The sequence below is a fragment of the Equus przewalskii genome, chromosome 1 (genome assembly GCF_037783145.1).
Source record: "Equus przewalskii isolate Varuska chromosome 1, EquPr2, whole genome shotgun sequence".
NCBI classification, from domain to species: domain Eukaryota; kingdom Metazoa; phylum Chordata; class Mammalia; order Perissodactyla; family Equidae; genus Equus; species Equus przewalskii.
Genome location: NC_091831.1, coordinates 36,327,680 through 36,352,958, shown reverse-complemented (window position 1 = coordinate 36,352,958; position 25,279 = coordinate 36,327,680). Strand labels below are relative to the sequence as shown.

The 25,279-nt window shown below is 41.3% G+C and overlaps 2 protein-coding genes across 10 annotated transcripts in view; one reads left to right on the top strand and one right to left on the bottom strand.

Annotated features, from left to right (window-relative positions):
* IDE (insulin degrading enzyme) overlaps positions 1-20,951 on the bottom strand; it is a 100,554-nt gene extending 79,603 nt beyond the window's left edge. For 2 of the 9 annotated variants that reach the window (XM_070609982.1, XM_070609991.1), the window contains exon 1: positions 20,455-20,654. In XM_070609982.1, coding sequence (XP_070466083.1) covers positions 20,455-20,552 — 98 coding nt within the window. In that variant the 5' untranslated portion in view covers positions 20,553-20,654. Of the gene's footprint in view, positions 1-18,195; positions 18,696-19,911; positions 20,189-20,454 lie in introns of those variants that run through there. The other 7 variants (XM_070609961.1, XM_070609971.1, XM_070610000.1 and 4 more) reach the window with 7 other exon arrangements.
* The window catches only part of KIF11 (kinesin family member 11), a 61,808-nt gene continuing 57,224 nt past the window's right edge, over positions 20,696-25,279 (top strand). Inside the window, exon 1 of the mRNA XM_070610058.1 lies at positions 20,696-20,832. The gene's annotated coding sequence lies outside the window, so the exon portion shown is untranslated. The remainder of the gene's footprint in view (positions 20,833-25,279) is intronic.

Below are 25,279 nucleotides of genomic sequence, written 5' to 3'. Positions count from 1 at the left end.
ACAAACTGATATTACAGTTTATATGGAAAAACAAACACCTAAGAATAGCTAGGAAAACAATGAAAAAGAAAAACTTTAAGTGGAGGACTAGCCTTACCAGACATCAAAACATACTATAACGTCTCTGTAAACGAAAACAGTGTGGTACTGGCACATCAAAAGAAAAAAAGATCAGTAGAAAAGACTAGAAAGAACAGAAATAGAATTCCACATGCAGAAACTTAGTATTTGACAAAAGTGGCATTTCAACTCACTGGGTAAAAGATGGACCTTTCAATAAACGGTGTTTGGACAACTAAGTGGCTTTGGGAAAAAGATAAAAGAGATCTATATCTAACACCATTCACAAAATTAAACTCCCAATGGATCAGGGAGCTAAACGTAAAAAATCAAACTACGTAAGTGTTGGGAGAAAAGATGGTGGAATTCCTCTTTAACCTTGGTACAGGGAAAGGCTTTCTAACTTTGACTCAAAAAAGCCAGGGGTAGGGATTAAAGATTTAAAAATCTAAGAGCTAAAATTATAAAACTCTTAGAAGATAACATAGAGCAAAAGCTTCAAGACCTCAGATCTGGCAATTATTTTTGGATATGACATCAAACATACAGGCAACAAAAGAAAAAATTAATTGGACTATATCAAAAGAAAAAATTTTTGTGCATAAAAGGACAATCAACAGAGTGAAAACGCAACCTGTGGAATGGGAGAAAATATTTGCAAGTCATATTGCTGATAAGGGTTAATATCCAGAATAAAGAACTCCTGAAATGCAACAACAAAAAACCCAAACAACCTGCTTCTAAAATGGGCAAAGGAGTTGAACAGACATTTCTCCAAAGAAGATATACGGATATTGATCACTCATCTTTAGAGAAACACAAATCAAAACCACAATGAGATACCACAGGACGACTATTATCTAAAACAAAATGAAAACCAGAAAACAACAAGTGCTGGCCAGGAGGTCGAAAAATTGGAAACTTTGTGCACTGCTGGTGAGAATGTAAAACAGTGAATCAAATGAAAATGAAATGAAAGGAAATGAAAAGCAATGAAAGAAAGAACTAGAACAGATACTTGTACACCCATGGTCATATGAGCATTCTTCACAATAGCCAAAAGGTGGAAACAACCTAAGTGTCCCTTGATGGATGAATGGATAAACAAACTGTGGTACACACACAATAGAATAATATTTAGCCTTAGAAAGGAAAGAAATTCTGACGTATGCTACAACATGGATGAACTCTGAAGACACTATGATAAGTGAAATAAGCCAGTCACAAAAGCAAAAGACTGTACAACTCCACTTATATGTGGTATACAGAGTAGTCAAATGCAGAAATAGTGCAACGGTAGTTGCCAGGGGCAGAGGGGAAGCGGGAATGGGGAGTTATTTTGCCAAGTACAAAGCTTTAGTTTGGGAAAACGAAAAAAGTTCTGGAGATGGATGGTGGTTATGGTTGCACAACAATGTGATGTACTTAGTGCCACTGAATTATATACTTTAAAATGGTTAAAACGGTAAATTTTACATTATGTATATTTAACCACACTAAAAATAAACAAAATCAATCAGGATGCAGGCTGTGCAAAACAGAATAAAAATACTAACAAATGAACCTAACTATATTATAAATGAACATACTCATACTGAAGGGGGTGGGAAAGAAATGAACTAACCTAACTGTGGAAAACAGTATTTTGACTAGATACAATAAGGCAAAAGACAAAAAACTGCACATAAATGTTATTTTCTAGTTATTAAAAATGTTTCTTACAGAGCTATGGGTTGGAAACTATGAAACTATTTTATATGTATACCAGAATTGATCAAATAAATAAATAAATTGTAGATAATGAAAGCCAGTGTACTCACTGTTACAGAAAGAAGCTACAAATAAGGAAAGAGCAAAGACATACTAAATTGGAATCAGAAGTATCAATACAAACTCAAGACTTTGCATATATATATACACACACAGATATAGATATAACTATGTGTATGTGTGCGAGTAGCTAGACCGTCCACTAAAATCAATGACACCTCAGTAACAATGAGTACAACTAGTGCCCAGACCTTGGTCCCTAAACCTCATTTTCCAATAAAAAGAATCAAACGGTTGATTCCAGGGCTAGGGCAAAGAAAATACACAAAGAGCCTTAAACATCTTATAGTGCCAGAAGTAAAGAAATTCTCTAAAAAAGATAGGGGTGTATTAAAACTACACAGGAGCCAACCCAAAACGGCTCCAAATGGCCAAAGCTGGAATAATGTGAGCAACAAAATAATGACAGCATTGAATTTTAACTCACAGAAGAAAATAACTATCTGTGAGTCCATACTGATATAAATAAGTAAATAAATGAGGGAGAAAAACAGTTCTACCTCACAGAATTTCAATCAATACAGAAGGAAAGATGGAAATAAGGATTGGCATGTTTCCAAAGTATCTCCCCCAAGACATTTATCAGCTACAAAGCTAAAGATATTAATTTTCTTGTTCTTGATAATTATACTATGATTATGTATAGAGGAAGTGTATTATTTTCTAACTTTTCTGTAAGTCTAAAATTAGTTCAGAATAAAAAGTTTTTTAAAAAATTAAAAATACATCTGCATCCAGACCTCTGTCCCCACCGAAAAAAAAAGTTAACGCAGAGGGATGTCTACGCTACGTTAGAGATGTTAGAGCCAGGATTCTATGCTACTAGAAGTCTGAAGGGAGAAAAAGACTAAATGGTTATCCAAAGGCTTTCCTAAGAATATGAGCATATGCTTTTTCAGTTTTTCTTCTTCTCTTATGGCAGGACCATCAAGCAAAAGTTCTCAGTCCCGGGTATTTAAAGCACTTATTTTATTTTATTTTATTTTATAATTACTCATTTAAAAGTGAAACAAAGTTATCTATGCTTGCTGTAAAGTTTTTTTTTAAGTGTAAGGAAATACAAATTAGCTAGATTCCACCATGTAAAGATAAACACATTCTTAATGTATCTCCCTCTAGAATACGTACTTATATATTTTTACCATATAAACGGTTGCAAATTTAAGTCCAACAACCCATTCTGTACTTAAGATTTTTTATTTAACACAGCATCTGTTTTACAGTCACCAATCAGAAGACCTTGTGGAAAAAGGCAAGATAGCATTTTTGAGTACACGGTGACCCATTCCCTTTTCCGTCACTTTCTGTTCCCTGAATTTTGTAGACAACATACAAAGTTAGGCCTTGTACTTGCCTCTATTTATAAACTTTAGGGTATTTAAAATAAAGGCTAATGGAAGTTTAAAAATATCCCCATTCCTGAATGGGGTGAGGAGAGTGGTCTTGCCTCTTGATGGCCAGCACGGCAGTTGAAGACTGAGCAGGGCAAGGAGGCATATTTTTGAGGGAAAAGCCCCGAGTGGGGTGTCACAGCTCAAACAGAATAAAAAGGGCAACCACTCGGGGGCAGTCCAACACGAGGTGACAGTGCCCAAAAAGCACCTCAAAAGGAAGGGAGTGGCAGCAGTGATAAGATATTGGTTACATTTAAGGGGATGGATTAAATAAGTATATTGACTAAGGAGAATGAGAACCAAGATCCTCACTATCAGGGCAACGAATTACAAATATGGAAAGGAAAAAAGCTAAAATGAACCTTGTAGTTTCGAATTGTAATTGGAGGTTATCTGTTTGACTCATGGTTTTCAATATATATAGGCAGATAAGAATAAATATAGGGGCTGGCCCCACGGCCGAGTGGTTAAGTTCATGCACTCCGCTTTGGTGGCCCAGGGTTTCGACGGTTCGGATCCTGGGAGCGGACATGGCAGTGCTCATCAGGCCATGCTGAGGCAGCGTCCCACATGCCACAACTAGAGGATCACAACTAAAATATACAGATATGTACTCGGGGGCACTTGGGGAGAAAAAAGCAGAAAAAAAAAAGAAGTCTTTAAAAAAAAAAGAAATAAATATAGACGTAAACGTGTCTGCGTTTGTACAGAATATTCATATACATATATACAAAATACCTTTTTTATATATAAGTCTACTAAGAGGGCCTGGGTGCAGCGATTCTCCTCCTTCTCCTCCCAAACAGCAATGAGTACATCCAGCATCTAGAACTTGGTTTCTAAATTTCATTCTCTACTAAAAGGAACCAGGGCTCCTTGGAGAAATAGTTGATTCCAGGACAGGGGCAAGGAAAGTACAAGATGAGCCTGGAACATCTTGTGCCAAAAAAATAAGAAAGCAATAAAAGAATGATGGATGTTAAATGGATACAGGAGGCAGCTTGAAAGGGCCTTCACTGCCCATACCCGGGACAATTTGAGCATGAGATCAAATAATGACGGTAATGGATCAAAACCCTTTAAATAAAATAGGACATCATAAATGCAAACCGATATTAAAAAAATGAATAAGTTGCAAGTCTGATGAGGAACAATATATTTACATAGCCTTAAAGTATCTCGCCTGAAGATACCTATAACAAAGGTAAAAGGGTAAGTTTACAGTGGAGAAGATTGGCAGGAATTATCTTAAAGTGATCAAAGTAAATATAATCAATCAGGGACAAATGGAAACTGAGTGTCAGCTGATAGGATGCAACGAAAAAGTAGACTACGTCACTTCGGTGATATTCCTGCCAAAGCTGGGTACCCTGATTTAATCACGAGGAATGATCAGAAAAATCCAAATTAGGGACATTCTACAAAGTAACCGGTCTGTAAATTTCAAGAGTCAAGGTCATGAAAGGCTCTGACTGTGGAACTGTTCCAGTCTGAGAAGACTGAAAAGACGCAACTAAAGACAACACTAATTCTGAACTGAATCCTTTCATTAAGGTATCCTTCAGTAAAGACTATAACTGAACAACTGGTGATATCTGAACGGGATCTGAGGTTTAAATGGTGTAATGTATCCACGTTAATTCTCTGATTTTGAAGGTTGTATTATGGTTATATAGGAGAATGCCCTTGTTTATAGGAAATCACACTAAAGAATTAGGGGTTGACAGGGCATGAAATGGGCAGCTTACTGTCAAATGGTTCAGGAAAAAATTCTTTGTACTATACTTGCAATTTTTCAGTATGAGAGACCATTTCAAAAATACCTCTCTCCACACCCATTCGTGATAAAAACACTCAACATACTAGAAGGGAATTTCCTCAATCTGATAAAGGGCATCTATGAAAAAACCACAGCTTGCATTATAATTAATGGTAAAAGACTGAATGTTTTCATCCTAAGATGAAGAACAAGACAAGGATGTCCAATCTTGCCACTTCTATTCAACACTGTACTAAGGGTTCTAGCCAGGGCAATTAGGCAAGAAAATGAAATAGAGGCACCCAAATTTGAAAGGAACAAATAAAATTACCTCTATTCACAGAACATACAATCTTGCACATAAAAAACAAAAATCAATTGTATTTCTCCACAGTAGCAATGAACAAACTGAAAGTGTAAATAAGAAAACAATTCCATTTACAATAGCATCAAAAAATAAAATACTTAGGAATAAACTTAACAAAAGAAGTATAAAACTTACACTCTGAAAACTGCAATATGTTGTTGTAAGAAATTAAAGATCTAAATAGATGGAAAGAATGCCATATTCATGGATTAGGGGCCAGTCCTGTGGCCAAGTGGTTAAATTTGCACGCTCCACTTCGCCGGTCCAGGGTTTCGCCGGTTCGAATCCTGGGCGCGGACATGGCATCGCTCATCAGGCCACGCAGAGGCGGCATCCCACGTACCACAACCTGAAGGACCCACAATTAAAATATACACACAACTATGTAGTGGGGGGCTTTGGGAATAAAAAGGAAAAATAAAATCTCTTTTTAAAAAGGAAGCTTTAATATTTTTAAGATAGCAATATTCCCCAAAGAGATCAAAATCCCATCTGGCTGCTTCTTTGTAGAAACTGACAAGCTTATCACAAAATTTGTATGGAAATTCAAGGGACCCAGAATAGTCAAAACAATCTTAAAAAGAACAAAGTTGGAAGACTCACACTTTCTGATTTTTTTTTTTTTTTAAAGATTTTATTTTTTCCTTTTTCTCCCCAAAGCCCCCTGGTACATAGTTGTATATTCTTCATTGTGGGTCCTTCTAGTTGTGGCATGTGGGACGCTGCCTCAGCGTGGTTTGATGAGCAGTGCCATGTCTGCGCCCAGGATTCGAACAACGAAACACTGGGCCGCCTGCAGCGGAGCGCGCAAACTTAACCACTTGGCCACGGGGCCAGCCCCTCACACTTACTGATTTTTAAAACTTACTATAAAGCTATAGTAGTCAAAATAGTGTGATACAGGATAAGGATAGACATACAAATTAATGGAACAGAATTGAAAGTTCAGAGTAAACCCTCACCTTTATGATCAACTGATTTTCCACAAGGATATCAAAACAATTCAATGGGGAAAGAATTGTCTTTTCAACAAATGATGCTGGGACAACTAGATATCCACATGCAAAAAGGTGAAGCTGGACTCCTACCTCACACCATACACAAAAATTAACTTGAAACAGATAAAAGATCTAAATGTAAGAGCTAAAACAAGAAAACTCTTAGAAGAAAACATAAGGGTAAATCTTTACAACCTTGAATTATGCAGTGGTTTCTCAGGTATGAGACCAAAAGCACAACCAATTTAAAAAAAGATAAATTAAACTTGATCAGAATGTAAAACTTTGTGCTTCCATGAACACCATCAAGAAAGTAAAAAGACAACCTACAGAATGGGAGAAAATACTTGCAAATCATGTATTTGACAATGGACTTCTATCTAGAATATATAAAGAACTATTATAGCTCAATAAAAACACAACCCAGTTTAAAAATAGGCACAGGATCTGAGCAGACATTTCTCCAAAGAAGATATACAAACGGCCAATAAGCACAAGAAAAGATACTCAATATATTAGCCATCAGAGAAATGCAAATCAAAACTGCAAGGACATACCACCTCACACATGACAGGATGGTTATAACAAAAAACAGATATAATAACAAGTGTCGGCAAAGATATGAAGAAAATGGAACTCTCACACATTGCCGGTGGGAATGTAAAATGGTGCAGCTGCTTTGGAAAACAGTCTGGCAGTTCCTCAAAAGGTTAAACACACAGTTATGTGACCCAGCAATTCCACTCCTTGACATACACCCAAGAAAAATGAGAACATATCTCCACATAAAACTTGCACGTGAATGTTCATTGCAGTATTATTCATAATATTCCAAGAATAGAAACAACCCAAATGTCCATCAACTGATGGATAAATAAAATATGGTATATCCATATAATAGAATACTAGTCAGCAACAAAAAGGAATGAAGCACTGACACATGTTACAACATGGGGAAACTTTGAAAACATTTTTCTAAGTGAAAGAAGCCAGACACAAAAGACCACATATTGTATCATTCCATTTATGTGAAATATCCAGAATAGGCAAATCCATGGAGACAGAACGTAGATTAATGTTTGCCAGGGGCTGGAGGAAGAGGGGAACAGGGAGTCACCATTAAAGGATGGGGGTTTGTTTCTGAGGTGAAGAAAAATGTTTAACATTGATTGCGGTGATGGCTGAACAACTCTGTGAATACACCAAAAACCACTGAATGGTGTACTTTAAAATTGGTGAATTGTACGGTATCAATAAAGCTGCTACAAAAATATACATATTTATATATAACATTCATGATATATACATTACTGCAATCACTAATTTGTTCATTACTCTAATATTTGTAGGAAAATGTTCTGTATTTTGCTGAGTCATGATAATATTAGCACTAGTTTGGCTGGTTGAGTTACAAGTTTAAGTACAAATAAACATCCATTTTTACCTTAAAAAAAAGGTTTACTGTTCTAACCATGTATCTAACTGGCCAGACAGTCTTGTCTACTCAGCTTCTAGAAGTGGTATCTTCTCAGCGTCAGTGTTCTCATCTGCCTTATTTATGTGACCTGACCCTAATGTAGCCATCTTGCTTCTAGTGGTCTTCCCTACCCTGTTACCTTATACTCAACATCTTCTTGACATACTGTACACTAATTTGTTCTCCTTTCCTGCTCTCTTCTTCATGGGCATCTCAAGAGATGCCTCAAAGACTGGGAGAAGTGACTTGCTACTCCTTTCCTGCATGCCCACCCAGCCCGGCTGACGGCTCTACCTACTTTACTAGAAGCAAACTTAACATGCTCTTCTACACCCACCCTTTCACTCCTTCATCCTCATCCAGGTTCTACACAAAAAGGTGAATTCGGAGGCAGTGGAGCTGTCTGAATTAAACTTCTTAAGAACTGTGGGTCTTTATATTTCTCTATCAACCACACAGTGTTGCCATAAGGATCAAATGAGATGATGTGACAATTCTTTGTTACAATAAACAAGGCAGGGGGTAGTCCCGACTACATAATCATTTCTTTAGTTTCAGAGCAATTTAGGTGTATTTTGTTTCATTTTTACTATTACCCAAACCTCCAGTATGACTAAAAACTAGTAAGACTGATTTGCTCCAATCACTTTATAGCAAGGATCACAAATTTAAATGCCTACAAGGCCCAAAAGGTAATGGAAATGAGCAATGCAGACTGAGGTGGAACTGCATCAAGAAGGAACGCATGACCCATCCGAAAGGGAAGTAAAACTTAGCTCAGGCCAATTGCCAGGTAGGAATGCGGGCCCAGTGTCACCAGATCTCCCCATTTTCCCCAAAGAGATTGAACTCTCAGGATTTTTAAGTATTGATACACATTTTAAAAATGCAAAACATATCTGCATGGCACATCTCAGCCTACTGGTCCACAGCCACCTACTTTATAGCTGGCCAGACTAACTCTCCGAAACAAAAACGACACAAAGTGAGGGGGTAGCAACATTTCGGCACAAAGTAAGAAAAGGAACTGTACACCAGTAGACGTCAACGTTGTTCAGAAATCAAAACTTATGAGGACTAATAGGGATTTTGAAGCTACTTAGTCTGAGGCTTAGTAAAAAGAGGCTGACACAAAGTAACTGGTTCAAGACAACAAAACCCGAGCCAAAGAGGGCTTTAACTCAGGTCTTCTGGCTACCAGACAAAGTGACTTTTCCACTACGCCACCCTGGCTCCCAAGGGAACAGAATTATAGAAAGAATAAGACATTTTGTCACTGGATGGCAGTCTGCAGCACAAACTCAGAACTAGGAGTCAAGCTCACTCATATCTTTCTAGAACAGACTCTGAGCTCGAGATACTTTACCCTAGAATAAATGGTGCCCAATACTCCCGCCTCTTCAAGTGGTGGCCAATGATTAGTACACAGTGACTTGTACGGGCCATCAACAGAGCACACAAAAACCACAGAGTAGCCCAAGGGAAGGTGGGAGCTTTCACCAACCAAAGAAAGGAAAAAACAGAGCTAATACTCGTTTTCATTTTTTCTTCTTTGAAAAGCAAAATTTCAAATGTACCTGCTCCATAAGAGCAAACCTTTAAGTTCAATCAAAAATAAAGGAGGTGGCTGGCCTGGCGGTATAGTGATCGGGTTTGCACACTCCACTTCAGTGGCCCGGGGTTCACAGGTTTGGATCCCAGGCGCAGACCTACACACTGCTCGTCAAGCCATGTTGTGGCGGCATCCCATATTCAGAGTAGAGGAAAACTGGCATGGATGTCGGCTCAGGGACCATCTTCCTCAAGCAAAAAGAGGAAGATTGGCAACAGGTGTTGGCTCAAGGCCAATCTTCCCCAGTTTTAAAAAAAAAAAGGAAAGAAGAAAAAAAGACAAGTCTTTTGCTTTTCTCTTTTTGTCAAAGTCCTCCAAAGGGTCTCTTTGAAAGTTTGTTGCTTTAACCATTTGCTAGATAATCTGTAAAATCATTTAATTCTCAAGTATTTAGAATCCCAGAATTGCAGTGCAGGATAGAGGAGTGGAAGCCATTCAGGTCACCTCTTCCCAATTTTGTAGACTTATTCTACAAATGTGCTGATTCACACTAAAACTTAGATCTACACTTCTGTGTTTAGGAAATCACTAGAAGATCTTTTAAAAAGTTCTCTCCCACATGCTCTGTCTCAAGAAGCTACTGGAAGACATGTTCCAAATAAACCATGTATCTCTTGAATGAAGGAGCAAACCAAGATAGACCAAAAGATGAGATCCAGGCAATGGATGCATTATAGGAGAGAAGTGAAGGGAAATTCTGGGCAACCACTCTGCAGCAGGCCCGGAGGAAAACTACTCCAGACTGCAGCTGGGGGGAAAAGTGTCCAGAAGGAAAAGTCTCTACGGAAAAAATAGGGACTCAATAGAGTATTTAACAGGTTTGATCATGTGGGAAATTGTATTAAATGACTGTGGAAACAAGTGGGAAGAACCAGAAATAAGTGAACAGAAAATTAAGAAAACGACAAAATAAGATAAAAACAAAAAGACAAACAAAGAAAAGAATGTAATGAGGTTACACGATTCGGCCTGGCAGTGAACAATATTTATAAAGTCATAATAATGTAAACACTGAATACTACTGTATCCAAAATCTGTGATATAACTATTTTGGTAAAATGGGGCAAAAAGGAAGGATAAGGAAAGAGAGTTAAACCCTTACCTACCATAAAAACAAATCAACAGATATTTCTTGATTTCTTAATTTTAGGAATTAACAGTATAGCCTATTATTTGAAAATATTAAAATAAATTTCAAAATAAAATACTAGTTTAGAGAATTGAATGTGGTTGCCTCTGGGGAGCAGAAACTGAGAGATGGGGTAAGATCAGGGAACTGCTGTTTTTTGCTGTAAATCTTTTAGTGTTACTTGACTCTTAAAACTCTGCCTGTACTACTTTGATAAACATCAAAAATTAATTTTAAAAATCAGCCATATATTAAATAGATGTATTTAAGTTTTTCCTTAAAGGACAGGATGTTTGATTTGTAGTGTATATACGGTATTTCACGTGTTCTCAAAAAACAATCACCAGTGCAAGTACTGAATTCAGAATCTCATTTATTAAGAAAGTCAAATATGCATTAGGTTTGCCCCACAAGCCATTTTCTTTTGTGGAGAGAAAAATAAACAAATAAGGAATTGCAGGGCCCATTATGCCAGTCACTGAATTGTTGGCTATTTTTTATCCAGTTATTATTGCAAGAGAACTTGGGTTCTCTGTGACAAAAAGTTCCATGATAAGCAGTATTATCTTCCTCATAAACTGATCTGGACTGAGATTTTGTTGATGTACCACAAAGGAAACTAGAGCTATTTAAAAAATAAAAACTAGTAAGAGCACCAACTGATTCTAAGTATTGATATGTATCAGGTGAGCTGTCAAAGGAATATTCTTTATTATATATCACTTCACAAAACAATTATATAATCTCTACTGCCAGAAACTCAATTATACTAGCATCATGACTGATTACAAGAAACTGCCTATCCTCAGAGCCATAGTACAGCTAGAGAGCAAGGCAAAATTCCTTTTGAGGTTCCAACAGAGAGTAGAGTTTTTAAAAACATAAGGTCTCAGGGCAGTCTGCTGGCGTAGTGGTTAAGTTCGCACGCTCTGCTAATACTGCTCAGGGTTCGTAGGTTGGGATCCGGAAGTGGATCTAGCACCACTCGTCAAGCCACGCTTTGGAAGCATCCCACATAAAATAGAGGAAGATTGGCATAGATGTTAGCTCAGCGACAATCTTCTTCAAACAAAAAGAGGAAGATTGGCAACAGATGTTAGCCTTGGGCCAATCTTCCTCACACACATACACACACAAAAACATAAGGTCTCAGATTCATGGAGGTAGTAGGAACTTTAAAGATGATCTGGCCCAGCACCCACAACCACACAGCCAAGCCAATGGCAAAATCAAGACTAGAATCCAGTTGAATTGAGCTTTTGTATGTAGAGCTCTTTTCCACCAGTGTCCTATCCCTCATGCCCTATCTCTTTTCAAACCAACCTAGTGCCTATGAATATCTCAGAACTGCAAGAAATCTTGGAATTATACTCCAACTTCTAATTTCTTTATAATAGGAAACACACACAAATACTAGCTACTGGCTACACTGACATTTAGAGTATGGAAACGGCAAATTGTGAGCAAAAATTGAATTGTTTATGACTAGGGCTCCCTACTTCCAGGAGCCCACGTCCCTGGAAAAATTCATCTAACAAATACTGAACTCCCACTATGGTACCAACACTGTGCTAGGCGCCAGGGACACCACTACAGGGTACCCTTGCTCCTTCAGAGCTCCTGGCCCCAAATATAATTCTACATGTCCTAAAATAAAGTAGCCTGTAAAGCTGGGCCAAGGATCACCATATTAACTGAACTGGAACCCATACTTTCTACTGGACCCTGGGAGCATTCCTAAAAATCTAGACTTTTTTTTAGCTGCTAGTGTTAACAGCATGGATAAAAATGGCAAAACTTAGAACCAGAATATCTTTTCTTCAAACGAGGAAACTGAGGCCCAGAGTAAAGGTCACTTACTTTAATTCTTTGTAACTGCCCTTGTAATGAAGACCTATCTTGAACAAATTTTTATTTTTCCAAAGCTACCCTCTTCACCTGTACCTTCAGATCCACTTTCTCCAGGCATCCACTTTAGGCATGGTTTTCCTCCACCAGCTTCTTCCTTTCAGCCACCAGTACCAGCTTCCCTATTTCCCCACAGTGCTTTTGCTCAAGCCTGCTCTTCCCCAGCTATCTAATTTCTCCAAATTCAATACTTCATTTGTTCAAAATCACTCTGTAGAGCCCCATGAAATTTGGCTTCTGTCCTTTCCCCTCTATTTGCAAGTTACCAATGAAATGGTCTTTGGTCTTTTCCCAAGATCCCACTCTCCTCAAAACCTCCTTGGCTGGACACTTCTGACCATTCTGCTTCTGATATCATCTTAAGTCTCTTTAATCCCCAACCTTTCCAACTCAGTTTCTTCCTTATCCCTAAATACCAGCATCCCTCAGGGTTTAACTTGGGCCTTCTGCATCTCCACACAGATACTTCCCATATAGCCATCCACTCCAATGTCTTTGGCCATCATCTCTACACTCAACTCTCACATGCAGGAAATCAGCTCAGACCTTCTTATCAAGTTCCAGCCATATTTCAAATGGCTCCTGCAAATCTCCCCTTGCCTATCCAGCAACCGCTTCACCAACTCAACTTCTACCATGTTTATCCCTTCCAAAAGTATCTCCTTGTTCTGACTTCTCATCTCACTAAAGATACCAAGCTACCTCTAAGGAGGTAGATAATATAACCGCCAAACGCTGAGGTTCTTGAGTGAGCCCACCTAAATTCATATTTGGCGAAGTCATCTACTAGCTGTGTATCCTTGAGCAAGTTAACCTCTTTGAGCCTCAATCTCCTTAACTGAAAAGAAAATAACCACAGTACCACTCTCACAGAATTATTGTGGCCATTAAACAACATATGGAAAGCTCCTAATACAATGCAAAACGCATAACAGGCATTTAATAAATATTAGCTACTAAACCTTTTATGGTTGACATTAGCAGCAGCAGCAAGAGCCTCACAGCTCAGTCTACTTAGCCTCCACCGCAGCTCAGTCTTGTTCTAGGCTCTGGTCCCATTTCCTGTCCTTAAGCAGAGAGAATTTAAGAAACTCCAGGAGCTGACCCTGTGGCCGAGTGGTTAAGTTCGCGAGCTCCGCTGCAGGCAGCCCAGTGTTTCGTTGGTTCGAATCCTGGGTGCGGACGTGGCACTGCTCATCTAAACCACGCTGAGGCAGCGTCCCACATGCCACAACTAGAAGGACCCACAACGAAGAATATACAACTATGTACCCGGGGGGCTTTGGGGAGAAAAAGGAAAAAAATAAAATCTTTAAAAAAAAGAAAGTCATTAAAGTTGTAAAAAAAAAAAAAAGAAACTCCAGTAGTAGTTCATTCAGGACTCACCAACCTGGTCCTGATCTTCTAACTGAACTCTTCCCTGAGCTACCAGTCTATAAACTGGATCATCATTCTGGTTCCCTTTCTGGAGACTTAAGGACTGCTCAGTCTTGTCTGCTGCCCTGAGGGGCCCCAAGTCATCCAACTTCCCGACAGTTAACAGCTAGCTCTGAAGTGCCTGTAAGACTGCACCACTGTGCCCCACCACACCCCACCGGTGCAGCTGACCAACCTGTTCTCTCAGCATGCCTTTAGAATACCAGGCACCCACCAGGCAGGAGCGACATCTCAGGTGGCTGGACTTTTTCCCACCGCCTGCAGCAGAATCTCCCCGCGAGAGCCTTCCCTACCCTGCTGGCCCCTCCTAGTTTAGGTTTATCTCCCCGTCAATCTCAAAGTGACTCAGGCTCAAGACCTTAGGCCTCTGACTCCTCCATCTCCCCCCACACCCAATCAAAGCTGCTGAATCTTCTTTCACACATAGCTTCTGCAAACACTCTTTTCCTTATTTGCACTACTTCTTTATCCTTTGTCAATCTCTGCCCGAATTTCAACTGTGCTTCCAAAACACAGCCAGATTAATGATCCAAAAACACAGCTTTCATATGTCACTCTACTGCTCAAATGTATCTGAGACTCTCTACTTCCTGTAGGATAAAATCTCACTGCCCATTGATTATATTGTCAATTTTCCTACTTCTGAGCCTTTCTCAATACCATTCCTTCTATCTAAAATATTCTCTCTCTTCATCTAAATTTTCTATTTCCTTCAAAGACATTTGTTCAAATCCTACATTCTTTGTGAAGCTCTCCCTAATCTCACTGGGAGAATAGTATTCTGGGAAGAGGGAACACAGTGCAAATAATCTGAGTAAGAGCGAGTCAAGCAAGGAGACCGGTGTGACTGGAATGGGGAGAGAGTGACTATTTTGGAAACAAGATCAGAGAGCTGGAGAGAGGCCAGATCCCAGAGAGCCTTCCTGGCCATTCCAAGGACTTTGTCTGTAAATCTGAGCAAAATGGGGATCAACTGCAAGGTTTTGAGCATTCCCTAGCAAATACATATGACTTCGATTTCAAAAAGATCATGCTGCTAGTGGTGACAAGAACATGCTATATGTAGAGAGGCAAGTGGAGAAGCAAGGAAACTAGTTAAGAAGCTATCATAGTAATCTGGGTAAAGGGTATGATTAGAACCAGGGTGGCTGCAAGTGAGAAGTGGCCTGAATCTAGATGTATTTGCTCTCTGGATGAGGGGTATGAGAACGAGAAAGGAGTTAAGGATGACTCCAAGTTTTCAGCCTAAACAAATTGAAGAACAGAGAAGTCATTAACTGAGATGAGGGAGAGGACTGTGGGAGGAGCAGGTTTTAGGGAGAAGATCTGGAGATGGGTTTTGGACATGATAAGTTTAAGATATATATTAGACATCTGAAGGAAAATGTTGAGTAGGAAGTTTATTACCTAAGTGTGAAATTCAAGGGAGAGGTTCTGACTAGAGATATATATTTGGGAATTGTCAGAACATAGATCAGGCCGGTTTCATAAAACTTCTCTGATGATGGATATGTTCTATATCTACAGTGCCCCATATGGTAGCCACATGTGACTTGAAATGTGGCTAAGGTGACTGAGGAACTGAATTCTTAACTTTAGTTAATTTACATTTAAATAAGCACATGTGGCTTGTGGCTACATATTGGACAAAGCATATATAGACAGTATTTAAAGCAATGTGACTGGATGAGAACCCTAAATGAGTGAGAGTAGGCAGAGAAGATGTCCAAAGATTAGTACTGGGGCATGTCAACAACATGGATTATTTGTGATAGGAAAAAAAAAAAAAAGAAAGAAAGAAACAACCCAAATCTCCATCAACAACAGACCAGAAAAATAATTAGAGGCATATTCATGTAAGACTGCCATTCGGCAGGAAATGCATGCATCTATGTGAATGAATCTCAAAAACAATTTTAAATTAAAAAAAATAACTCAGAAGAAAATTTTCTATAAAGGTCAAAAGCATACAACACTAAATAAAATACTGTTTAAGAATATATTCAGATTGATAAAGCTATAAAGAAAATCAAGGAATTACTGTCCAAATATAGGAAAACATATCTCTCCAGTGGAGGAAGAGAAAGTTGCAATTGGAAAGGTAAGCGCAGAGGGCTTCAAAGTTACCAGAATTGTTCTCTTTCCTAAACCAGATGGTGGGTACACAGGTGTTCATTTTGTTATTCTTCTTTGTCCTACACACTCTGTCATGTACAATACTAAATAATTAAAAGAGTAAAAAAACAATATGAGGCAGTGTATGGTTAAATATCAAAGAGATGTTTCCAAATGTCTTTAAATCACTAAGTTCAGAAAAAGAAAACTGTGCAACTTGTATAATGTCTAAAAAGAAGGATGGATTTAGTCATATAAAGAAAAGAGGGAAGGATACTCTAGAACTGAGAATGAACAGATTATATACAAGAGACAGTAAACTCGTGAGTCTGACTGCAGAAGAGGAAAGTCAGGTTGAAAAGCTGGGCTAGAGCCAGCCTACAAGATGCCTAAATGCTGGGTAAAGAAGTTAGGACTTGATCTTGAAATAGTGCAGAACCATTAGTGGTGTCTAAGCAAAGACAATGGCATGGGAAAGTGACAGAGTATTAGTCGGATTAATCTAATGTGAGGACCAACTAATAGGGAGACAGGAGACTAGAAAACTCAGTTATAAAACTTGTAGATGTGAGAAGTCACGGAAGATGATCATGACCTGAACTAGGATGGTGATGGAAGACGAAGTTTACTCCAAGAATCTTTTGGAGGAAAGATGCAAGAGAGTTTGGTTTCTGAATAGACAGGGAAAAAGACAGAGATTCAGAGATTACTCCAATTTTCAAGCTAAACTGAGAAAATGATAACACCAACATATGCCAAACTAGGAAAATCAACAGAGAAAACTAACTTTGAAGGAAGACCATTCATTCATGTGATAAATATGTCACGCAGAGTGTGATATCTTTCCCTCAGGGAGCAGCTTGTGAGTCCCACTTTATTTTTTTCTTAAAAGTACATACTTTTAATAGGCAAAGAGAAACTACTCAGTTTTTGGGGAGAAATAAAAATTTTGATAGTTTTTAACTCTGTAAGAATTTTCTAAGTTACACTTTTATATGAAGAAAGTACTGTGATAAAAATATTGAGATGCTTTTCAAAATAAATTGAAAGAAGCAACAGAACACAAAAGTGGAGATGTTTAGTAACAGGAGGTACTAGTAAAAAGAGGCAAAGGAGTGGGACTATTCACTCTTTGACTGAAGGCTCCCTGAGGACTGAACTCATCACTGACTGTCTTTGCATCCCATCCCCCAGGGCTAAGCACAGTGAGGCATCGCTACAGAACAGACACTCAAATAAGGGTTGAATGGATGGAAAAGAGGAAGGGCAGACTGAAGACAAGCCAATTAGGAATGCCCTGCCCTGGCCTCCAGAACCCAACACACCTAGAGGATCTAGGAAGAGGATACCTGTGGAAGGAGAGTGGCTTAGCTTTGTCACCCTGGCTGAAAGGCAGGCTGGTCCTCTGGGTACCTGTTTAAGAGATCTAAAATAGCAGCAGAAAAACAGAAAGGAAACTAATTCTTGTGAAAACATACACTGAACTTCTGCTCCTCACACCACTCCCTGATGAGACTATCCCCAACCCTAACCTTTAAGGCAGACAGGCAGAATGTCACTTTGTACTGTGTGTGGACTGGGCTAATGCTAATTAAAGATACTCAAGCGCATCGTGTCCTTTTAGACTATTAAAGACATTTTTCTGGTTAAAAGCAGTTTAAAAGCCTGAATCTTAATGGTTAGTCTCACTCGGCATACCACTATTTCCCAAGTCTGTAAAATAGAGAAATGCAAAGTAGAGCTGCTGCACAGGATGATGACTGGCGCTCAGGTGTTTCAAGCGGCCGCCAGGGACAGGGCTATTACCTCTACATTCCGGATAGTTCATGTTACTCCACACAGCCCCAAATTATCCAATATGGCTGAAGAGAGGACAATGAGGCTGCTTTTTAAATGAACTGATCTCATACAAATGCTTTAAGACCACCTCTTTCTCAAGAGGTTAGAACAGGAAATGAATGCCCAAACACTGGCAGAGGCAGGATAACATAAGTTAAGAGCTCAGGCTCTGGCGCCAGACAGACATGGGTTAGATCCCAGCTCTTCAGTAAATAGCTATGTGACCATCTCTAACAAATTCTTCCTACTATGTGCAGTAGGGTTGATTACCTTCTTTAAGATTGGAATATGTCGTAGCTTCAGATGGTAGTACAGTCATCCCTCGGTGTCCGCGGGGGGCTGGTTCCAGGACCCTTCCCCCGGCCCCGCGCCGAGAATACCAAAATCCGCGGATGCCCAAGTCCCTTATTCGGCTGCCCTCTGTATCTGCGCTTCTGCATCCGCAGGGTCAAGCAACAGCGGATGGTAAACATAGTACAGATTGGATCCACAGATGCGGAACCCGCGGGTATGGCAGGCGGCCGACTGTATTTTCCTTCCTAAAATGACATCTTGATCCCTCTGATTGGACCTGTATTTTCCTTAGTAGCCTTGGCCACTGATTTCTAGTGTAGAGCTTTCTAGATGGTGGAGCTCATTCATTATGCTTTGAATCTCCTGAAATTCCCTGAGGACAATCTTATCTTAAAGATCTGCTTGTCCAACCCACGCCTAGACTTCCTCAATGAAAGCGGAGAGCCGTGAGAGAAAACCACAGAGAAAATCGAATCCTAAGTAGAACAGACAAACCTTTTAGTTGTATAGAATTTAAAACTGATGCTTTCTTTAAAATCACAAATTCTGTAGACTGAAGAACGAAAAGTGTTCTGACCTGAAGGAGGCCCAGGGAGGTACCCTGCCTACACTCACCACCACCACTTCTAAGCTCAGCGATCTTTTTGCATGTTGTAGTGGGAAATAAAGAAGGGTAAACAAATTCCACAAATTCTTCATTTGCAGTAGGTTTTCTTAGCACCATTACGACCATCCTGGTTCGGCCAGTAAAGACTAAGTCCCAACCAGTTTCTCCGCCTCAAGTCCCTACGCTCCCTTACATCGTGCACACAGCCACCAAACTCAATTCTTCAACCACCAGTTTCATTAGATCGCTCCCCACCTAAAGACTCTTAAGAGCTCCCTACGTACTATTCACTGGAAAAAGCCCAACGAAAAAAAGTCCAGGCTAGCATTATCCCACTTTTACAACACAGGACTTGTTTCCTCTTAATTCCCCAGTGGAAATTCGCTAAAGCTCCAACTAGACTAATCTGCTCACTTTCCCCCCAAGACAGAGAGACTAACCTGCACACCTAAACTGGATTACACCCACTCCCTCCCACCCTCCACCCTTTCTGCCTTTCCTTCAAAAGGCCAGCCCAGACCCTTCCTCTGTCTCTGCCACGAAGCGTGCTCCTAAAGCACACACTGCCCATACTGCGTTATCTTCTGACCCTCGGCAAGCACATCCTTTTCAGCTGGCTCTACTCTCGGGGCATCTCAATCCGCTCGAACCAAGTCAAAGTTCCTTGGCAGGCACACCACATCCTTACAGAGAGGGTGAGTGCCCTGCACTCAGTAGGTCCTAGATATTTTTAAAACCCGAGAGGGGTTCAAATGACGTATCTAAGTAGGGCAAGACAATACTGCCCATCTTTGCCACTTCCTTTCTATTCACAGTAAAGGGTATTCAGCGTTCGCTACGAGGCTGAAAATTGACAGTATACACAGAGCAGGGAAGTGGAGAGAGCACGCCATCGGATGGCAAAAAACCTGCGTCCCGATGCTGCTTTTTTTGCCACAATCTCTGCAACTGGGGGGAAATGACACGATCTCTCTGGGCCTCGGTTGTCTCAGGTGTAAAACAAGGGGAGCAGCTGTGAAGGATTCCAAGGTATCTTCCGGCTCCCGAATTCCCCCCGACAGGAAACCCAACACTCGTCTACTCACTAAGGCGGAGGCAGGCAAACTTTTGCAGTTCCCAACGCAAGCATTTCCATATAGTAGTGGAAACTGGGTCCCCACCGGAAAGAGCAGAGCGGAGAGGAAAGGTGAGAAGCGGTCTCCCCGGACTCGGATTCCTTTGCCCCATGGCAAGGGACACTCCGCCTCGGCTTCCCGGCCGCTCACCGGCAGACTCCCCCGAGCGCGGCGCGGCGCGGCGCCCGGAGCTGGCCGCGGTGACTCCGTCCGCGCCCGCGCCCCCTGCACTCGTGACACACGCCCCGTGACCCCGGGTCACAGCCTGCGTCCCCCTCACCGGCCCGAGGGACGTCCTCCTCTCCGGGCAAGGCCCCTGGCTCCCGCCGGGCGAGCCGCCCTTCCAGGCCCCGGGGCGGCCTCAGCGCGGCCGTCCGGGCCCCAGGCCGGCGGGACAGGCGGCTCCAGGAGCGGCGGCGGCGGCTCTAAGTGCTGAATCACCACTTTGCAACCCGAGCTCCAAACCACCGTGACCCGCGGGCCCCGAGGGCCCGGGCGCTCGGCCCCACTTACCCAGAGAGGCGCTCTGGAGGCGGCAGGCGGGCGCCGAGGGCCGAGCGGAAGGTGCTGGGCAGCGCCGGGTGCAACAGCCACGCTAGCCGGTACCGCATACCCCAGCGCAGCCGCCGGGAGCACGGCGAACGCTTCCTCCTTGCGCCGGGAGCCGGCCCTACCCACTGCGCATGCTCAGGCAGCCGCGCCGCGCCGCCTCCCGGGAGCCGCAGAGCGGCCGCCTCTCCGGGTTTTGCCAGGAGCCGGATATGGCGGGGACGGCTGGCGGCCCAGGCCTGAGCAAGGCGGCGACGGAGTCTGGCTGGGGAGCTGCGGGAGCCCAACAACCAGGCTTTCCCGGGCGGGGAGGGTCCCGGCTGGGTCACAGCGGGCGTACATGTGAGGGCGGCGATGTGTGTTTGTGTGTATGTGGCGGGCAGGGGGCTCACGAATACTGCGAGGGCACCAGGGGCCATGTTTGTGCCCCCATTGGCTGTCGCCCCTGGCCATGCAGGTGTCGAAACAAGGTCTGCAGACGAGGCTGCCTCACAGTAAGCGGATCTGCGGCGGGCGCGCGGCCCGCGGGCTCCCTCTAGAGCGCGGTGGGGACGTGGACGCGGGGCTGGGGGCGGGGGAGAGATCAGACGTCTGGGGTCCATCAGAGGCAGGCCGGCCTCGGGGGCGGGGGCAGTTTCCATCCTGGGGAAGCTAGCAACCCTTCAAAGAGCAAGGTGGAGATGGGACAGGCGGCCACAGCGAGACAAGGCTTCCGTGCACGTTCAAATCCAGAGTAGCAACTACTACTCTATACTACTACTACTATATTTTTTTTTTTAAAAAAAGAAAGAAAACCACTCATGTATGTAGTACTACTACTATTGTCAGTGTACTTCAGTCATTTGTAAGCCAAGACTTTTTTCATTTATGGCTTTATGGTGTTTTGCATCCAAGAACAACCTCATTGTTATGGATCTGACTTTGCATTATTTTACTGGGGGTCTTAGAGTGTAGTTAGGGATAGTGACTCCCTAGCTTAAGTGCTCTTAGGTTTCTGATGTGGCAGCCTGAAGAGTGCAGCCGAAAACAGCGCTCTGAATCCTGTTGTTGCTTCAAATGGGAATTTAAGAGGAGAATCCCTTAATCAAGTGGATCCTTCATCAAGGAGGTACCGGGGATCTTTTTTACAATGCAGTTTCAGCTAAAGGCAAACCTGGAATGGATGAAAACTGAGGTACCAGAGTCTCCTGCAGTGTAAAGTGAAATTCCGCCATATTACATTCTAGCCCCAACCCACCTGTATTAGTTTCCTGCGGCTGCCATAACAAATTACCACAAATTTAGTGGCTTAAAACAACAGAAGTTTATTCTCCTGTAGTCTGGAGGCCAGAAGCCCAAAATCAAGATGTTAATAGGGCTGCACTACCTATAGAGGATCTTAGGGGAGAATCCTTTCTTTGCCTCTTCCAGCTTTTGCTAGACGCCAGCTTCCTTGGCCTGTGGCCACATCACTCCAGTCTCTGCCTCCATCTTCACATTGCCTTCTCCTTTGTCTTTTCTTCTTTTGTCTTTTATAATGACATTTGTCATTGGATTTTGGGCACAACCAGGTAATCCAAGATGATCTCATCTCATCCTTAACTTAATTATATCTACAAAGACATGTTTCCAAATAATGTAACACAGGCTTCTGGGATTAGGATATAGACATATCTGTTTTAGGATCACCACTCAACCCACTACCCCAGCTTTCTAGCCTCTACCCCTGCCCTCCACCAAGTCCAGTCCACACAGCTGTCACAGCTAATTTATGCTTAGAATAATACTAACTTGCCAGTGCCCTAGCAACTTTGAAGCCCTGTTGAAAGGGCATTGCCTTTACAAAACTTTCCTTCATTTCCATTCCTCACATACCCCATTGGAAGTAGCCACTCTGATCTGAGCTGCCAGAGTAGTTTGCCACTCTCTAAAGGGACTTATTTGAACCTTAACCTTCCATACTTGAAAGAAGCAGTAGATTAGGAACGACGTCTTAGTCATGCTTGTATCTCGCCTGGCAGGAAGCACAGTGCTTAGTTAATGCTTGTTTGCTGAATGCATGTTTTGCTGAATGCATGTTTTGCTGAATCTGATTAAGCCTCTGGATGTACCTACCATTTATAGGAAATACAGGGGACAAACATGTTAAATCACACCATAAGGATACAATCAGCAAAACTTAGAATATTTGGAACACTGCAGCACAAATGACCCTATTTCTTTGATAAATATGTTGCAAAATATAAAGGAGAGGAAGGAGAAACCTATGGATTAAAGGGGACTTAGAATTGATGAGCTTTGACAAGCTGTTTATAACATTTTATATGAAAATGCAAAGGTCCAGGAAGACCCAAGCCAATCTTGAAGAAGAGTCTGGAATACTTAAACCACCAAATGTTAAGAACTACTATTAAGCTATAGTAATTGAGATAATATGATAATGGCATGAGAGCAGACAAGCCATGGAAAACTGGTAGTATCTATTAAAGCTGCACATATGCACATGCAATGACCCAGAAATTCCACTTCTAGTATATGCCCAACAGAAATGTGAACATACACCCACGAAAATACATGTACTAGAATGTTCACAGCAGCACAGTTAATTAATAGTCCCAAACCAAAAACAATCCAAATGCCCATCAACACTAAAATGCACAGGAAAAGTAAGCTGGAGAAATAGGTGGCAATGAAAAATCCACAAAAATTACACTCTACAATATGTATGAATCTCACAAACATGGTGAAAGAAACCAGACCCAAAAGAGGATATACTGGATGAGTCCATTTATGTAAAGTTGTAAACCAGGCAAAACTAATCTATAGTATTAGAGGTCTGGTTAGTGGTTACTCTGGGGGTGGCAGTGACTGAAAGAATAAAGGGGGCTTGTGGGGTGTGTTTTACTTGGGTGTGTTCAGTTTTTGAAAATGAATTAAACTATATACTTATTTTTCTTTTTGTTTGCAATACTTCAAGAAAATCTTCAAATAAAGATAACCTTCAAAAATGCAAAATAATAAAAGATAGCGGGGCCGGCCCCATGGCCGAGTGGTTGAGTTTGCGCACTCCACTTTGGTGGCCCAGGGTTTCGCCGGTTCGGATCCTGGGTGTGGACATGGCACTGCTCATTGGGCCACACTGAGGCAGTGTCCCACACAGCACAACCAGAGGCACTCACAGCGAGAATCTACAACTATGTACTGGGGGGCTTTGGGGAGAAGAATTTAAAAAAAAAAGATAGAGATATATTATCCAAATGATGTTTGGTTGTTTGAATCATGGTTTGAACAGACGCATGTGAAAAAGAAACACTTATGAGACAATCAGAAAAGTAAGAACACTGACTAGATATTTGATAATATTAAGTAATTATGTTATTTTGGGGGTATGTTAGTGGTTGTGGCTTTTTTTTTTTTTTAGTCCTTTGAGATATATACTGAAATAATATGATGCCTGGGATTTGTTTCAGAATAATTTAGTGGAAGATGAGGCAAGAGGGTGAAGTATAGATAAAACAATATTCGCCATGAACTGATAATTATTGAAACTGGATTATGGGTGCCTGGGAGATTTATTATACTATTCTCTTTGCTTTTGCACATGTTTGAAATTTTCCATGATAAAAAGTTTTATAATGTATATTGGTTTTAAGTATAGTGCTATGGTAATAAAATACCTAAAAGCTACATGAATTTTTAAAAATGTTTATAGATAAGTAATTTATTAATTATAAATTTGTGAGGAGTTTTCCTAAATGACTCATACTTGCTAGTCCTTAAAGGTAAATTTGAGTCACTTTATGGACAGTACTTGAAATATTAATGTAAAAATCTATAATTCATATTTTTCCCAGTTAAGACTACTGTTGATTTATCCATTCAACAAATATGAGCCCAGGCCTTGCTTTAGATGTTGAGGATACACCAGAGAAAAGAGCAACCAGGTTTCTATTCTTATGGGGTTTACACTATAGTGAGAGAGGGAAACAAGTAAATTAATAGTTAAATAAGGGCTAGCCCTGTGGCTGAGTGGTTAAGTTCACGTGCTCTGCTGCCACAGCCCAGGGTTTCGCCGGTTCAGATCCTGGGCACGGACGTGGCACCACTCATCAAGCCATGCTGAGGCGGCATCCCACATGCCACAACTAGAAGGACCCACAACTAACAATATACAACGATATACTGAAGGGCTTTGGGGAGAAAAAGGAAATAAATAAAATCTTTAAAAAAAAAAACTTAAATAAAGTAATTACATGTGATTAAGTAATATTAGGGTAACCAGGATAGATTTTCCTGCTGTCCAGCTTCACCCAAGTAACAGTTCTGGGACTTTTCCTCCATCATCAATACTGCCCCCTGGGTTGGGGAGGTGGCAAAGATCTCACCATCTGTCTTAAGGGAGCTGATGGATGTCCTGGGCTGTTGACAATGGGAATGTGCAGATGGTACCATTTAGGTGGAAGCTGAGCAAAAGCTCAGAGCATAGGGTTCAGTGCTTGGGCTCATAGGCAGCCATCAATGGAGAGCCAGCTATTGTGGCCCTTCTCAGGAAGTAACTCTCCACCAGATCTCCTACTGGGATTTCCCTCCCTCTATCTTTTTTCTTTCTTTCTTTCTTTTTATAGCCCCTGACCTCCATCAGATTCTTCCTCCTACATCCTTTCTCTCCATCCAATGTCCCAGCCAGGAGTTTCTCAACCAGAGTTTGAACGTCGTGGAGGGCCAGTCATCTGCTTCTCCTTCTGTCACTGTCTTCCTTAGGGCTCTTCTCTTCCCTTAAGAGCCTAGTTTAAAAGTTACAAACACTGAA